We start from the raw sequence: 18,128 nt of genomic DNA on the forward strand, positions 1-18,128 counted from the left end.
TAAAATGTATCTATATCTATTTACATATTAAGAATCATATCTTTTTAGGGAAGAAAATGACATAACTTTAATTCTAGTTGGGCTATTACACTATTTTCTAGAAAGGACATTTGTTTATCCCCAGAAACTCCTAGTGCACTGCTGACTGAGAGTGCCCCAAATACCATTATGCCCAGATCTGAGGCAAAATTTCTTATTGTTGCCAGAGGTGAGATATGTCCAAGACAAGTAAAGACTGCAGGATCATGCTTCAGAAAGAAAAAAGTTATATCTGGCATTTTTGGATGAATATGAATGCATCAAATTCAGTATTTTGCCAGCACACACAACATTTCATTGTTTTGTGTCTTTTGTGGCCCTTGGATGTTTTTACAGCATTTGTCATCAGAAACCACTTTTGGCTGGGCAGAGCAGCATGGCCCAGCTGTTTGCTCTCAGAGGTATCTTCTAGTCTATCCATTCTGATCAGATATGAGAACCCTCTTCCTTCATTTGTCTTAGCTGCAAACTAAGCTAATGATGCAGCCAAAATCTAACCAATTAATAACAACCAAAAAAAACCCTCCCAGCAGCTCTGTCCAGTTTATATTATATCTAGAACTTAAAAATAATGTTATACTGTAGGGACACGTGATAACTTTTGAAATCTGTTCAGGATCTTGCTTCCTGCCTGCTTTTGTGCTTCAGTTTAAAATCCAGTGGTAGCATTTTAAAATAACCATATCCACTGTTCTATCAGTGCATCCATCTTAACCAGAAATCACAAACATTTTCTGGAGTTCCAACCAAACTTTCTGCACCCTGAACACTTCTGACCTTTGGTCTGTGCTGAAAATTGATCCTGAATTTGCCTGACTCTTGCCAATTGTCTCAAGCTTTGACTGGAGCTTTTGGAAACCGATTTAAATCAGAACTTCAAAGGTAAGAGTCAGAAGGGAAGTGGGAAGCAAGCCTAGTGGTGAGTTTATATTTAGGAGATGAATGACATTAGACATAGGGTGTCCCATTTGCCAACTACTTTAGCCCCTTTTTCTGTTTCCCAGTTATCCATGATCAGGAGGATTTGCATAGCAGCAGATTCTCCACCCTCACTGCTCTTCTAGCCAACCTCACAGCAAGTAGGGAGTTTGTGTGGAGTAGGACTGCAAGCTTACGAAAGGTCCACACAGTCATATTGAATCCTTCCCTCCTGCCTCCATTTTTACAGTGCTTCTCAAACTGTGGTTTGGGACCCCAAAGTGGGTTGGGACTCCATGTTAAAGGGGTCGCCAGATCCAGCGTTACACTCACTGTGGCCTGGTGCTGAAGATGAAGCCCGAGCCCTGCCACCCTGGGCTTCAGCCTGGGGCGGCAGGCTTGAACTCCTGTCGATCTCCGCCCAGGGTCATGTAGTAATTTTTGTTGGCACAAGGGGGTCACGGTGAAATGACGTTTCAGAACCACATTCCATTGCCAAAGGAACATCCACAGTCATGAAAGAAGTTGTTGGATTTGATAATATTTATATTGAGTAACTGGTCACCTAAGTCACATGCTATTATGTTTGCTCATTTATGAATGACTGAACAATTAAGAACTGGAGGGCTTGAATAAGTCACTCGTGGTGAAAACATTTGTATGAATACATATTTGTATGGGTATTTTTTTTTTTGCAAAAAAGTGAAAATATCATGATCACATGCATGCAAGCTTAAAAACAGTAACTCAAGGTGGCTGTGAATACTTTGGGTGGGAGTGCATTCATGAATTTTCTTTTAATGAATGTTTGAAGATACCTCTTTCAATATTCACTTTGCTCTAGATGGCTCCATACAATCTACTGCTGTAGCTAGTGTTACAAAGCAAGAATTTTAACTAGGGATTTGGCCAAACCAAAGTGCCAGATATGAATAACCCCGAACTGTGGAAACTTGTTGACATCTGGATCTAGAGTTTGTGATGCAGGGCCATCTCCAATTTTAACACATTTGAATACAGACTGCTGAAAGACACTAGGGCAAAATCCTCTTTTGTTTATACCACTATAAATTCAAAGTAACTCTGCTGATTGCAGTAGAGTTACTCCAGATTTATAACAAGTTAATTAGTGTAAAATTTGGCCCTGTATACTTTCATTTAACTTTTGGAAATTGCTTGACAGCAAAGAGTTCCTTTCTGTGATGTGAATTTCCTCATCATGTCTCATTAATCCCCACTTGGACACTATTTTGTCTTCCTGTTGGGTCACCGTGTTCTCCTTCAGTCCCCGGGTCATAGATTCTTCTGTTGTACTTCTGTCAGCATAGCCATGATGAAGTCAGGTTCTGAACACAAGTGTATTAAAGCCAGATAAATTAAACTAACTGCAACATCTTTTCAACATTTAAGTCTCCAAAAGAAATGCCCAAGGGCCAAAAATAGTGGTGAGTTGTCTGTCTCCATTTGAATTAATATAAGGCAGATTAGAATTAACTGTTCTGGAATGAGTAGATGGTATTTATTTGAGGATGTCAAACATTCTGACAGAACCACATTATGAGTAGGAGACACATTTCTTTCTCCTCATGAAAAATTACTAGTATTAATCAATTTTTGAGACACTGAAGCTCAGCAGAAGTAAATTGCCCTGTAATGGAGTTTGACTTTACAGATGTTTCTTTAAAGAAGAGAAATAGTCTAGTGGTCTGTGCTCAGGCCTAGAATGGCTGAGGTCTAATTCTGACATTAACTCTTTTTGTAGCTTTGGGAAATTCACAAAACTTCTTAGTTGTGGTACAAATACTTACCTATCTCAGAAGAGTGTCATAAGAGGAATTAGGTAAACATAATTCTCAATGTATAGTGCATGCTATGGCTCTGTGTTGAAGAATCAAATGATCTGAAATGCAGCTTGCTCTGGGACAGAATGAACAGTGCTCATTAACCCCACCCAAGGATTTAGGATCAGAGATGAAAAGGAATAACATATCCCCAATTGAAACTACCAGGGGAATGGCACATAAAAACAACACATACCCAGCTGACAACTCCGGCATCCATCTGCACATGGTATACAGTCTTCAGAGTTAGGGTCCTCCACTTCACCTGCGCATTGACGATTTCAAGTTTAGGGTTAATTCTAGCAAAATGAAGGGTCAATATTTAAAGCATTCAGCTGGGATACCGAAAATAAATGTATCAATCTGGCCAAGCCCTAAGGGTACTACTCATACTTGGAATCACTCATTTTAACTCAGTATGATTCTTCTCCCACTTACACTTGCGTAACTCCATACACCTCAAGGGACTGACTCCCAATTTACATGGATACATGTGAGAGGGGAACCAGAACTTGAGTTAAGGACCTTAGGATTTGGTCTTTTTGTGTATCAGAAAACAAGAGCCAGATTTTCAACTGAGAATCTGGCCCCAGGGGTATTATTCCTGCTGGTGGGTGCTTACCTTCTCTACACTCGTGCTTCAGACACCTGTTATCAGATAGGTAATATCCTTTGAAACATCTGTTGCACTGGGTGGAGTCGAGGCACATTTCACAGTGCTCTAAGCAAGACAGACAAGCGCTGTTCTTCTCTGAATGGTAGTAGCCTCGTGGACAGCTCTCTCTGCACTCTCCCATGTACAGGAAACGTTTTTTTCCTCTCTTGTCTGTGCAGCAGAAACACAGTGGGAGGAAATAGATCAGCAGTAAAAGAGACATCATTTAGCTAAGGCAGAAAAAGTAGTGTTAACACTGAACACCAGAGCTTCAGCTGATGGTCAATCAGTGTAGCTCAGTTATTCACCCGTTTACACCAACTGAGGATCTGTATCCAACACTTTCCACCGTGTTCGGAAATTATGGCACTAAAAATTTCATAATAGTTATTTCAAGTGCACAAACATTATAAACACCCCCACAATCCTCAAATATGGATGGAGAAGCTTCCATGATTGGGACTCTCACCCCGAATTCTCCTCAACACATCTGGGTGTGACAGAAGAGGCCCCTCCCTAAACTCGGATATCTTTCACTTCAACTTTGGGGAAGCTTGGGTCTTCACTGGAATCTTCATCCTGATTACTCTGAATCTTGAAAGTTTGGATTCTGAATTGAATTTAGAAGTGTAAGCTTGTCTATTTTATATTGAAGCACCGGTGATCTCTAGTGTTTGATGGTAAAAACTGGCAGGTCTACTAGATGAAAGCCCTCCCAAGTCTACGCCACAGACTCATTTCAGTAGTGAAACCTCTTCCCTCAGTCCACCCCACCCACCACGTGAAAGCAGGTATGACTCAGGGCGTTTTGCATTGCAGTGAAGGGAGCTCTTTACAAGTCACCTTACAATACTATTATTACTGTGCTAACTGTATTATGTTGCATCAGTATTTTCCCCATGACAATTTTTGAAGCTACAGTCAGAACCTAAACTATTAGTAATGGGTAGTTACTCTGCTATAAAAAGAGGCATTGATACTCTTTTATTTTTACTTTTTGTGTGTGAGTTTTGGTTATTCATGAAAGTTGCAGAATGGATTCTAATCTACTCAGGTCCTGATACTGTGACTGTTACCATGGTGTCTGCCTCTCTGGGAGCCCATAGAGATAGAAGTTCTGTATTGTTGCCCAGACTAGAGGCAGAATGGGCAGCAGTGGTGCAAGCTTTTTCCCACACTGCTGTGATCCTGACAAGCAGATACTGCCTATAGGGGTAAAAGTGTGGTTCAGCCTCTGTGTCCATTTGGTCTCAGCCTCTTGAATGAGACTGCCAATGTAGGTACCAATTAGTACGTATTGTAATAGTGTTTTTTGTGATGTAGACATCTATGTATTGAGAACCGGACTGAGACCATTGGCCCATGTATTTCACATTTGCCATGAAAGTGTCAATCAGATGCGAAAGATTTTGGGTCACTACCAACCTGGTCTGAATTTGAACTGGCTTCCTAGAAGTGAAAGGCTCCATATTCCCTTATCAATACTCTGAGTCATCAAGAACAATGAATAACAATTTAACTTAATTATTTTATAAAAAATGTTATTCAATTAGTATTTGGGGATCTTAATGGAAAATAATACCTAATGAAAAGAGAGGTTCTTTGGAAGATCATCTACACTTGAGAGATGTTAAGCCTGTCAAGGCAAGTGATTCAGATACTTTTGTCCTTACAGCAGCCTTGTGTTATGTTACTACCACTTGGTAGGGGAATGGCCTGTGTTCCTTTCACAGTCTGGCTGTATTAGCTAATTCAGCACTCCTGTCAAGCTTTTCTGAATTTATGATAGTGTAAGTTTTGCTTGCTCATTTAGTCATAAGTGATAATCAGAAATACCAACAGGTTTATAGAATTATATGTATAAGTCTTGTAGCTGCTTGGTTGCCCATTGATCCATAGAGTTTCAGTACTTCTGACAACATAAAAAGTGGTTTAAGTAACATATTGTCAGGAAAACGGTATTCAAGGAAATATTGTGACAAAGTCACATAATCCATTCCTGTCTTTTCAGCAGCTGAATACTCTTTACTTTCAGTAACTTTTTAGACTATACCCCCACAAATCTAACACATGTTCATGTACAATACTTTGGAGAAATCTACCATGCTCTACTGTAATTTCAAAGTAAAAAAGAATTCCTTAGATCATGGAATTCCCTGTATTGTCTGTTTAAATATAATCTGTATAATGATAACATCGTTAAGAGATTAGATTCCTTTTGTGTGGATGGTAGCATTCTCTTTAGGAATGTGGAAGTGGGTTCTCTGTACATCTGCATCTGACCTAAGTCTGCTTTAGACAGGATCCTGGTGATCCCATAACTCCTATTATCTACCTTGTACTGCAATGACTGTTACTGTTGTGTCCTTCTTAGCTCCTGAAGAGCGGCATTTTCTGAGACTTACACATTCTCACTGTAATAGCTATTTGAAACATACATTTTTCACTGTTAAACAAAAGCACCAGAGTTGAAACATACATGTATTCCTACCAAAGTTGGTTGAAGTTTGGACTTTGGAGTCAGGCTTGAATCTACCTCTGTAATGTGCCTAAGCTAGAATATTGAATTAGAACACACACACCCCACCAGTTGTGGCAAAGTTCAGACTTGGGTCAGAATCTGGATCTGAGCTTCATGACTCTGACACATGGCTCACCTTTGAATATAATTTAATATATTTCTTCCAGGCAGGGGGGCAGTTAGAAGCAGACCGAAGATGAAGCTATTGTGGCTATTATACATGTTTTGTTTAAGTGAATTGTGATGAAAGAGCAGACTTTTTTCTTGTCTGGGTTAGCACAAAAAGGCTTCCACGGTAGACTAGACTGCCTAGTGCAGCTTTTCTATTTCCAAACTTAGGTTTTCTATTTTATTCAACCAAAAACATTTCCTTTTTTAAACGTTTTTATTTTTGCCTCTCTAAAGACAGGCATAATTCCAAATACATTAGGCTGTCTTTGTTGGCCAAATAATGAACTGACACAAGAAGAACAGAATACATCTGTATTTTCAAGTGTTTTTCTTGCAAACTGAATTCCCGAACATTATACTGAGTTAAATCATGAGGATAGCCCGAAATGGTGGCAGAAGTTCCAGGACAGGATTAGGTCCTGAGAGCAGAGGCACAGAGAAACTAAGAGGCGAAGGAAAGAGTTGTAAGGAGAAATCTGACTTACCTGTACCACAAGCAGTACATTTGTTTGGTTCACTTCCACTGCAAGCTCTACAGGTATGATGGCACAAATGGCATTGGTTGTTAAATTCAAATTTCCCTTTGGGGCATTGCAGCACACACTGTCCATCATCAAAAAATCTGTGGTGGTAGAGAGAGGCAAAATACCACAATTAAAGTCTATAGCTGTCTCTTCATCTTTAAAAAAAACAAAGAAAACGTCCACCCTCACCCAGTTATATTTATTACTTATATTCTTTGCACATTGCTTTTCATTTCCCTTTGATTTTCTTTACAATATTTGGTAAGATAAAGTGGGAGGCCAGCTAAGCCTTTAACTTCAATCTTATACTTCAGATTTGAGTTTGACTTTTTTTCCCCACAGAAAATCACTTATCTTGATGTCTCTGTACCACAAGCTCTGAAATGTTCCTTATGTCTGTTAAAAAGAAGCCAAGAACATGTTTCTGTCACAGAAGTTATCTGTGAAAAAATCTAGGCCTCTGTCAAAGCTTTCTATTTGTTTCACTTTAAAGATTTGCTTTGAACTGCCCCTGGGACTATTCAAAGTGCATAAAGTTAAACATTGGTGTAAATCTTCACAGGATTGGGGCTGAAGGGGCTGTCCCCATATGAGGATTATTGTTGAATCCTATGAGGGTTATTGTTGAATACTTTTTATTGCTGGCTAATGACTCCTCTTCTCCAAAACTTTGTTGATGAGTCTGAAAGAACTGAGTGAATGTAGTAGCAACATAACTGGCTCAGGTATGCAATTATTTTATTTTTAATGGTTTTAATCTTAATAAGGGGAAAGGATACATATTATAACGATGTGGCCTATGAATAAATATGGAGAAATATATATGAAAGAAAAAGTTGAAGAAGTGGGCTAGAACCTCAAGATGTCTTAAATACAGCTAAGGAAAATAATGGAGAGGACTCTGTATGGCCTCTTGACTGGACTGGCATTTATATATGTAGAGCCCGATCTTGATATGTGTTTAAAAGGATAATTAAGGATTGACTCCTTACTTTCTTAGCACTGATTTCAGGACAGTAGTTTCTCCATATTATGATAGCAACCAAGTTCTATTATAGAGCCCTACTTTGTGCCCCTGTAATTTTGGTTTTGTGCAGGGGTGAAAGTAAGGGGGTATGGGCCGGTACGGCGCACCGGTAAAATGTAGCCGCCAGTACCGGCCCGTAACACTGACTTTAAAGTCATTGTGGGGGGGGGGGGGGAGCTGCAAAAGGGGCAGTGACGACCCAGCAGGGCCGCCGATGGGGGGGCGCAAAAAGGGCACCGATATTAAAGCTTTAACATCGCTGCCCCTTTTGCCCCCTCAGCCCCCAGCTGCTGATGGGGGGGGGCAAAAGAAGTAGCTGCCCCGGGGCTGCAATTTAAAAGGGCCCGGGGCTCTGACCGGCACTACCGTTACTGCAGCAGTGCTGGCCAGAGCCCTGGGCCCTTTAAATTGCCGCTGGAGCCCCGGGTGACGTGGGCCAGGGAGCACAGATGGACTGGTTGGGGGACACTGACCCCCCAACCCCGCCCCTTCCGCCCAAGGCCACGCCCTTTGGGGGAGGCAGAGTGGCCCCATACTGGTAAGAGCTGCGTTTTACTTTCGCCCCTGGTTTGGTGTGACAATCATTCAGATTTGTTCTGAAGGGAGATTGTTTCTGCAGAATTTGAGGACAATTTATCAAATGGTCTTTTAGTTAGAAATCATCTCAAAAGTACCCTGATTTGCAATGTTGATACTTGTGGGGATGGACAAACATGGCTGTGATGGCAAAACCACTGCTTTGTGGACACAAATTGGGTAGTGTGTACTCGTATCTTTGCCTCTGATTGGTTCCAACATCTTAGTTATGTGAAATGTGAAGAGGCCTGTAGCAAAACTTTGAAGAATATGACCAGAGCATTGCATTGCTAATGAAACCAAGGGAATTTTGCATGGCACCCGCCCTTCAGAAAGCTACGCTCTGGCAACTCTGCCTTGCCATTTTCTGAGCTACCCCATGTGCATGCCCAGCTCAGCAGGTGGAGCCCTGTGTCTGGGGGTACCAGGGCTAGGAAGAGGGCATGGCATTGGGGGAGAAGCTGAGCTAGCACAGTCTGTCATTGCCCGTCCACCTGAAAGTCAGGGTCCACCCAAATTTCCACTCCTAGCTATGCCACTGGTTTGCTCACTCAGTGCAAAATAGTTCTCCAGGAGTGCTCCATAAATAAGCAGTTCCCGGAATGCTTCCTTTGAAAAAGTTTAGGAACAAACATATAGGATCAATGGGGAAGAGTTAAGAACTCCAGATGGTTGGAGAGAGAGAGACTCTCATACCTACATGTGGCATCCAGTAGACTTTATCTCTGTTCAGGAGACTAAGACTGATTTTTATCAACAAAGCTAGCCCAGTAAAGAGAGACCTTCTCTTGCCCTGGTCACGGTGTAGTCCTCATGATAGAAGCTGACAGCTCAGATCCTGATCCTGAGCTCAATAGATCACGGAATATACAGATTTAGAAAGGGAGGAGAAGTTGTTTTTTTAATTGAGAACTAAATTGTTTGGCTGGGAAAAACCAAATATCCCTGATGCATTAAAAACAGATAATAGTATCCTGGGTTTCCGAACAAGGGAACAATGCCTAGAGCAGATTTCCCACAGAGAATGGGGATGTTCAGTGTTCTCATTTTCATAGGACTTCAGAAGGAAAAAACCCAATCTTTTCATCCTTTGTAGAAAAGAAAAGAATCCTGCTGTAGGAGATCATCTCTCCTGAATTTTAGTCTGTATTAGAGTGCCATTCATTACACTCTTCAGTGTGAAACATTTAGAACCATAGGACTCTGAGACTGAGACTTAAATAGGTCTATTTCCAATACATTACAAATAGTATCCACTGGAGCTATTTTCCCCCCTATAGTTTCCATTTGGATTTTTCTTTTATCTATTTTTGTTTTTGTTGTTTCTTTTTATTTTTGTATTTTCTTAGTAGATCTTTTATGACAGACAGAAGGAAAAAAACCTGACTCTCTTTGGAAGCCCTAGATGTAAAAAGAAAAAGCAAAAACTGGTGAGGGACTTGTTACGGTGAAATAAGAGCTTTGGAGCTTAACTCCCCTCTTCTCCAGTTGTATTATGTAGTGTAACCTGTGTAAGGAAAAGTACCTCTGCAAATGACCAACGTGTATATTCTAGAATCCCAAAATTGGTGACAGAGGTGGAATAAATGTCTAGCCTTCTAGCTCCACACAAGACTGATAAATTCTGCTTGAAGCCAAATAGGAGGCAGCTAAAACTCTGGTTATGATCATAGCCTCCCAAAGGCCATGGAGACTCAAGGAAGAGAGGAGCTTGATCATTACAGCCTGGAACATTTAGGAGGTTTTGTGTTGTTTGTTATTATTGTAACAAACCTTGTACCTTTTATCATGGAACAATAAACAAGCAAACCTCCCCTCCCACACAAAAATCTGTGTTACAGTAACACAGAGGTTCCAGTTTACCACCCAGAAGAAGCATAGAACTTCAGCTCTGAGCCTGACACTCTGGCCGGACACACTGAGCCAAATTAATCCGTGGTATAACCCACCTAAAGGCAGTAGAGTTGCTTTAAGGATGAATTGACCCTGTACCGCTACTTGGTGTTTCTTGTTATTTCAGAGGTCTTGTCATAGACACTGGTGTTATAAATTGTATGTTTACTTGTTTTTTTTGGTGTGTTCTTATGCCATGGAAAAAGCTTATAGGAGATTATTCTGGTCTCACACTAGTGTAAAAATGGAGTAACTCCACTGAGATCAGTGCAGTTACACCCGAGCAAAACTAATGTGAGTGCAGAATTAAGGCTACAACTTTTCTATTGGAAGAACATGGAATTTAAAACAAGAGGCTATAATAGCTCCCTTGTATAAATAGCAGAGGTGACCCTGAGCTGCAGAATTCATATTAGATTCAAACTTTCCCAAAGTTTGAGCAGTGGTTCAGGTTGGGATTTAGTTCAGGACCTGCTTTAGTAACGAAGTATTTAGATATATTTTAAATAAATAATTATGTCTTAGTTAGACAATAATCCCTTCAGGCCCTGTATGGTAATTGATTTCATGCCATGTTACCATATAAATCAAATATGTGTCATGAAAACCAATGCAGATGTGGCAAGTCAAAAAATGGACTCCGAGTGTCTGAAGATATTGTCTACACTGCAATTGGACACCTGCGGCTAACTTGTGCCAGCTGACTTCGGCTTGTGGGGATCAGGCTAAGGGGCTGTTTAATTGTGGTGTAGATGTTTGGGCTCTGGCTGGGGCTGGGCTCTGGGACCCTCCTCCTCCTCCTTCAGGGTCCTAGAGTCTGGGCTTCAGCCCAAGCCCAGACATCTACATCGCAATTAAACAGACCTATAGCCCAAGCCCCATGAACCTGCATCCGTTGGCACTGGCCAGCCATGGGTTTTAAATTGCAGTGTAGACATACCCTGTCTGTCACTGATCAGGGTCAGCCTGTCCCCTTTGTGGCATGTTAGAGGCCAAAACCTACTACCAACAGTTATGGTTTGCCTGTATGTCAGTCAGGGTTAGCTGATTTCACTGATTTAAGGAAAAAAGATTTTCTTCCCTCAGGGCCCATCTGGTTGAGCAGCTGTGCAAGCAATTGGTTTCATTTGTGCCACCTTTGTTCTCCTTCCTTGCTCTAATTTTGTTTGTCATACTCACTTGATTCACCTCATCGGGTTAATTAGTCTGTTTTTGTGAGTTTGTACATCACCTAGTACAGTGGGACCCAGATCCTGACTGGGGCTTCTACCTGCTACCACAATGTAAATAAATAACAACAACGATCACTTACCTTGTGATTGCACAGCCGATACAGTCATTCTGAGTTGGTCCTGTGCACTTAGAACAGGATGCTGCACAGAACAGACACCGATCCACACGCTCAGCATATTCCCCTGGCAAACAAAACCCAATCGTTTACTTAAGACCCACAGATCAAATAAAAAACTTTGTCCAATATGTTGCTAATTGAAAAGAATTAGACATCAAAGTTTTTTGAATTTCTGAAACCGGCAGTTCTCAGTTGTGTCAACAGGCAACCCACTGCTTGTGCCCTGGGCGCTGGAGCACTGTGTCTTTCGGAATGATGAGCCCAATGACTTGTTTTCTTTGAGTCTGCTTGAGTCTTATGAAGAATGCCTGTTAGTGGTTGAGCCAGCTCCTATTGGCTCAGCTTCTGGTTACAGGGGGGGCCTCTATTCTGGTGCACTCTGGAGAACTAGATTAAAGGACACTGCATGAAGGGTAACCGTTTGAGTCTCTGCTCCAGTTGTGTGTGGGATGCATGAGGAGTGAGTCCAGACAGCAGATGGGATTTTGAAGTAGTTCAGGTGCACTACATTGCACTGTTTGGCAACCATCTGGTAGCTACGAGATACATCACAACCATTCAGCTGCCTGCCTGCCTTTGCTATTTCTAACATGCGAACCACTGTAGTATCTCCATAAACATTTTGGTGCTAAATCTGAAAGGCAAACCTCAAGCAACTAAATGCACCCAGAATTGATTATGTCTTATCATTCCTGTGGATGACATAACCACAAATAAAGTAATTTCTTCTGAAAATGTTGGGGTTTGATTCTGATTTCACTTAGCTCATTTTGCCCCAAGGTAACTCCATAGATTTAATACCTAGTGCTTTTCATCAGATGTCAGTGGAGTCATTCCTGATTCTCACCAGTGTGAGATCAGACTGAGTCCTCTTGAGTCTCCCATGTTTACTATGATTGTTTAGAAACATGGCATGTTGTGTATTTGGTGCTATTTTATCTCTTTAGCAGAAACACATTCAAAGTGGTTGCAGAAAGATGCCACCTTTATAGGACACATTAATGGGCTGCAGCAAACTCAGGGTGAATCCCTTTGGTGCTGATACAGTATTCTTACACTGCCAGTTTACAAGCCCCAGTGTAAGGCATGTGCTAAGGTCATATTCATAGCCTGTGCCACCACAAGAGATCCTAGAAGACTGCTTTGCAACTCATAGGTAGCCAGGGATGGGTTTCTATAAGCTAAAGCCTGGACCAGCCCAAAATCAGGGGTGCATAATGGTCCTCTTTGTCCCCCTTACCTCTCCTCTTGGACTGTTCCTTGGGTTCTGTGCCTCCTGGAGACCTACACTTGCTTAGGGATGTAGACACCCAATTACCTTTAAAATTAAAGAGAACTGGGTGTCCCAGTCCTCTCAGTGACTTTGAAAATCTCATCCTCTTTGGGCAGCGAGACTATAGCTGCTGCTGCGTGGTGCTGTAATACATGACATGTCCTTTTGTTTATTGGGTGCTCATTAAGACATGGTTACCGTGCTGCCTATCTATGCTCCCCATAACTCGTAGAGTAGCTAGAGTCCTTTGGTAAGTGACATGCCAGCCGTATGTGTATTAAGCACTGTGTGGGGGCAGTGAATCTATCCATTGAACTGTTTTATAAGGCCCTAGATTAAATAAATGTGCCTATGTTATTTGGTTAGCAGGTAATCTATGCTAGTCAAGTACAGATATTTGACTGAATTTACTATCTGCTGATTCTTTCTTTAGCAACTGATTTAGCTGAGGATATGGTCTGGGCAGTGCGCCCTGGGAGGTAAATGAAGCCTGCAAATTCTGTGGATACCCCTAGGTGGAGAATTCTTCCCACTTGCATTGCTGCCTTGAAACTTGGGCTGTGCATGTGCATTGTGGGACTTAGGACACAGAAGAGTGGAGTGTCTTTTGGTTTTGGCTGTCTCTGTTTTGCTGAGTCCTCCACAGTGGGCGGGAGGGGCCGGGGACTGTATGAAGGAGCAATGTCAGGAAGGGAGGTAGAAAAGCTATTATGTTAAGGCACGCTAGGGAACCTTTAGTGCACACCAGCAGGGTCTACCCAGTTAATGTAGGGCATTACCACACCATGTAGACAAGTCATAAAATAATGTTAATATACAAATATCTATTCCCTCTCACTCCAGACATATTAGCCACTCATTTTTTTATATAGGAGAAATCACTGGGATGATTTATGAACTAACATCCTTCTCATTTGGAGTAAGGGCAGCGGGCATATATAAAATGCCCAGACAGTGAGATCTCTATCCATGAGGAATTCTGCAGACATGTTTTACAAAGTCTGCAGGATCCCTTTGAATTTTCTATTAAAAATACACTGTTTTTGCAAATAATCTGGGATTTACAGGAATTGTTAGCATGTTTTTAGCTATTGTTCTTCCTTTTTCCAGCCGTGAAAGAAAATATTGAGGTTTTCTATATATATAAAGCAAAACAACAACCCCCCCTTTGTTTTTAAGCACCTTTTCTTTGCAAGTCCCAGAGGTAACCAAAATATTTAGGCGTCTCTCTGTGTGTGAGTACGTACAGACACAGAATGCTCATGCTCAAATAAATTGGTTAGTCTCTAAGGTGCCACAAGTACTCCTTTTCTTTTTGCGAATACAGACTAACACGGCTGTTACTCTGAAACCAGAATTTATATATTAACACTTCTATGGTGCTTTTCAGCCATAGATCTCAAAGGACTTTAGCATATTTATATGTGCCTATTTGGATGGGTATCCCTCTGTTTATATAATCTCTCTAGACTGTGTAAGTGAGATCTTCAGCTGGTGTAAATTGGCATAGATCCACTGAAGTTATCTGAGGTGTGCTGATTTACACCAGCTCAGGATCTGGCCCATAAATATATATATCATATAAGGGGGTGATGATAAAGATGTGATAAACTAACCATTTGACATTGAATTGAGTACAGTTTTGTGCATTCACATTTGTGTAACTGAGATAAAATTTGGCCTTCGTTAATTAGTCCTCACTGCCCCCTGTAAATACTATTACGCCTTTACAGAGAGAAAGTGAGGCATAGATAGGTTATATGATTTGCCCTAGGTCAAATAATGACAGAGCCGGAATTAAAGCCTTTATCTCCTGACTTTCAGGCCAGTGGTGTACTCACTAGATTACAGTCCACTTCACAAACACTGTATTCCCACAATTAGCAATCCCATTTTTAGATTACTATAGTGTAAAGGTGTTATGATACGGAAGCACATCCGTACAAATGACTTTTTCAGAATATGGCAGATAAACAGATACTTTTCCCAACAGAAACTTGATATAAAAAATAACCACGTTCCTTAAGGTCAGGTTCTGTCTTCTGTGTATTTTATGTGATGTTTGTAAGCACAATGTTTGATGCTATAAAATAACTAGGCAACACTAGAATACATGCACATTCCACATTGAAGATTCTGATGGCTCATTGCTTGGGAGTGTGCTCATGATTTCTCATGGTTGTAGCATCCCTCAGTAGATGTTACCCTTGTATTAAATCATTCCTTATCTGATATTGTTGTTTTGGTTGTAATTTATATTCTGAAAGCTTTTTGTTGTTTCTTCATCTCTGTTAAATTCACTTTATTTGGCAACAGTGATAGACTCTGTGTCCTGTATAGGATCACTCAGTCTGGAGCCACTAATTCATATACCTCAGAATACCCCCCTTCCAAACCCTCCCCACATGGCATCAGTGGTGAGTTTTAAAAGGCCTTTGTTATTTCTTTGTTACTTCCTCCATCTGAAGTGCTGTAATTCATTTCAGCTGCCCTGGATTAGTGCCAGTTGAAGGCCAGTCCTTTGCTAGCTTAATCTTTAATTTGCAGCCTCTTAAAACACACTATTATAAGAGTGAACACCAGAAATTGCCTATGTTCTGGGCCTCTGATTTCACAAGTCACAGCTATGGTTGTAGAACTGTCATTAAACATTAATACAATGCATTTTTTTCTGTGGAAATTAAAATAGTTAATGCTGAAATGCTGAAAGAAGATTTTTAAACTATACTACAGAACTATTTGTTAACTTGACGTACTTGCCTAGGGCTAAAAAGTGTGTAACCCTTCCTCCCCCTTCAGATATTGGTAGCTAGCTGACGACCTGCAAAACCTGCACCCTTTTACTTTATTCTGCAAGGTATCCATGTCATGCATGTAACTGGGAAATAACACTAGATCATTTTAAAAAGTAATTTTACCACCTTTAAACATACTTTTCCACTGTACCTCATTTCAAAGGAAATCACTCCTTTTTCGTTCCAAAGGGTGTGTCTACACTGGACTCAAACACCCATGGCCGCAGAGCTGTAAAATTGCAGAGTAGATGTTCAGGCTTGAGCTGGAGCCTGAGCTCTGAGAGTGGAGAAAGTGCCAGAGCTCAGGTTCCAGCACGAGCCCAAACATCTACCCTGCAATTTTACAGCCCCACAGCCTGAACCAGCTGACATGGGCCAGCCACAGGTGTTTCATTACAGTGTAGCCACACCCAAAGATTAGCCCTGTTCCGTGCAAACAGGGCGTTCCCCTCAGCTGCCACTTTTATTGCTGAAAATTATTTACATAATCACAACAAAACTATGAAACTGGGCTTATAACAGAAGTTAGTTATATTAAGGGCATGAAACCCACTGCATGTTAAGTTTCCTCTGTGAATAATGCTTTGTATCCCTCATTTGAGATCTTTGGCGCATACTGCATTCGACATTTGGATTTTGGCAGGTTGCAAAGTATGGCTTTAATTGTTTATAGTATTGTTATAATTAATAATAAGCACTACAGTAATACATACAATACATAATTAATAATACTTAGTTCTTGTATAGCACTTTTCATCAGCAGATCAAAAAGTATTTTGAAAAGGAGAATAAGCACCATTATCCCCTTTTCACAGATGGGAAACCTGAGGCACAGAGAGGGGAAGTGTCTTGCTCAAGGTCACCTAGCAGGTCTGTGGCAGATTTGGGTATTAGAACCCAGGTCTCCTGAGTCCCAGGCCACTGCTCTAGCCAGTGTACCCTTACCCTTACCATGTAAAAACTGCTTTTTTCGAGTTTGTCTTGCATAAATTATTTTGATTGCTGTTATTTTAATAATATTTACCACCAGTGCAGGTGATGCTGTAAAATACACAGTAGGTCATAGCCCTGCCCAGATACACAACAGAAAATGCACTGGGAGGCCCAAAGTATGATGCTAATTTACTGTCTGATTCCTCAAGATGGTGAATACTACCCCAAAAGTCATTCTGGCTGAGCACTTACCCAGCCCTCCTTACCGTAGTATTGCAGCACCTGACAATCTTTAATTAATTTTATTCTCACAACCCCCTTTTGGGGTTTGGAGGTATTGTGATCAGTATTACAGATGGGGGAACTGGCGTGATTAAGTGAATGGCCCATGGTCATATAAGAAGTCTGTAGTTAACCCCAGAACTGAACCCTTCTGGTGTCTTCTGAGTGTTATATCCACCAAACCATCTTCCCCTAACTTCACTAGGAGTTGAGAGAACGCAGCACGAGGAAGTGACTCAAAGGATTGGGTCCTTAGAGCAATTTTATTTAAAAACCCCACATTATTGAGGGCTTGGTGACAGCAGCTTCATTGCTAGAGGCAGGGCTCAGCATTGGTGGGCTTCGGGGCAGATAATGAATTTGAAGAAAGCATAGAGTTTCATAGAGTTTAAGGCCAGAAAGGAACATTAGATCGGCTAGTTTGGCCTCTTGTATATCACATACCATTCAATTTCACCTCGTTACTCTGTAGTGAGCCCAATAACTTGTGTTTGGCCAAAGCATCCAATTTTGATCTCAAGACAGCAAGGGCTGAGAATCCAGCACTCACCTAGCAGTCTGTTCCAATGGTTAATCGCCCTATCAAAAATTTGTGCCTAATTTCTAAATGGCATTTGGCTAATTGGGTTCAGCTTCCAGCCAGTGGTTCTTGTTATGCTGTTATTTGCTTGATTGAAGAGCCTGTTAGAACCCAGTATTTTTCTCCCTGGGCTGGTACTTGTACACTGTAATCAAGTTGCCTCTGAATCTAAGCATGGGATTGGTTGCACTGGGATTTGGGAAAACGCTCTGGGTGTACAGGGGAGGGTGCACAAATCTGAGGGAGGGATCCGTAAGTGTTTAAGCTTTGGGGTGAATTTTCAAATGTGCCTACATGGCAGTCTTGTTTTCAAAAGCAACTGAGGTAGCAAGTCCCACTGACTTTTAGTAAGACTGAAAAAATGGAACCTCAGCTCCCAATTCCCTTCTGGTGATCCAATCATCCTTGGGGATCAGAACAGACCAGGGATTCCATTCCCCCAGCAAAGATGCTTTGTGCAGAGTTAGATGTGGTGATTATAGGATGTAAGGGTCTTCTGTTTCAGGTTTAGCAGAGATCACATAATGCTTCAGGTTGGACTTGAAGCAGGATGTAGAGAAGAAAGGCTTTGTCAACTGCAGTATTTTGCATAACCCTCAATTCTTGTCTCCTCTGAATAAACACATGTACATCTGCTGTATCTGTCCTTTTGCCAAAACAGCTTGAAGTTTATTCTCACTGCTATTTATTATTTGTCTATGGTAGTGCCCACAGTCTCCAGTCAGGGATTGGTGCCCTATTCTGTTAGG

The 18,128-nt window shown here is 41.2% G+C and overlaps 1 protein-coding gene across 1 annotated transcript in view; it reads right to left on the reverse strand.

Annotated features, from left to right (window-relative positions):
- Positions 1 to 18,128, reverse strand: part of PCSK5 (proprotein convertase subtilisin/kexin type 5) — a 299,090-nt gene that overhangs the window by 44,704 nt on the left and 236,258 nt on the right. Inside the window, exons 21-24 of the mRNA XM_077816394.1 lie at positions 11,478 to 11,580; positions 6,631 to 6,767; positions 3,421 to 3,624; positions 2,995 to 3,063 (exon numbers count right to left, since the gene is read on the reverse strand). Of these exons, the coding sequence (XP_077672520.1) occupies positions 2,995 to 3,063; positions 3,421 to 3,624; positions 6,631 to 6,767; positions 11,478 to 11,580 (513 nt within the window). The remainder of the gene's footprint in view (positions 1 to 2,994; positions 3,064 to 3,420; positions 3,625 to 6,630; positions 6,768 to 11,477; positions 11,581 to 18,128) is intronic.

The sequence above is a fragment of the Eretmochelys imbricata genome, chromosome 5 (genome assembly GCF_965152235.1).
Source record: "Eretmochelys imbricata isolate rEreImb1 chromosome 5, rEreImb1.hap1, whole genome shotgun sequence".
Classification (NCBI taxonomy): Eukaryota; Metazoa; Chordata; order Testudines; family Cheloniidae; genus Eretmochelys; species Eretmochelys imbricata.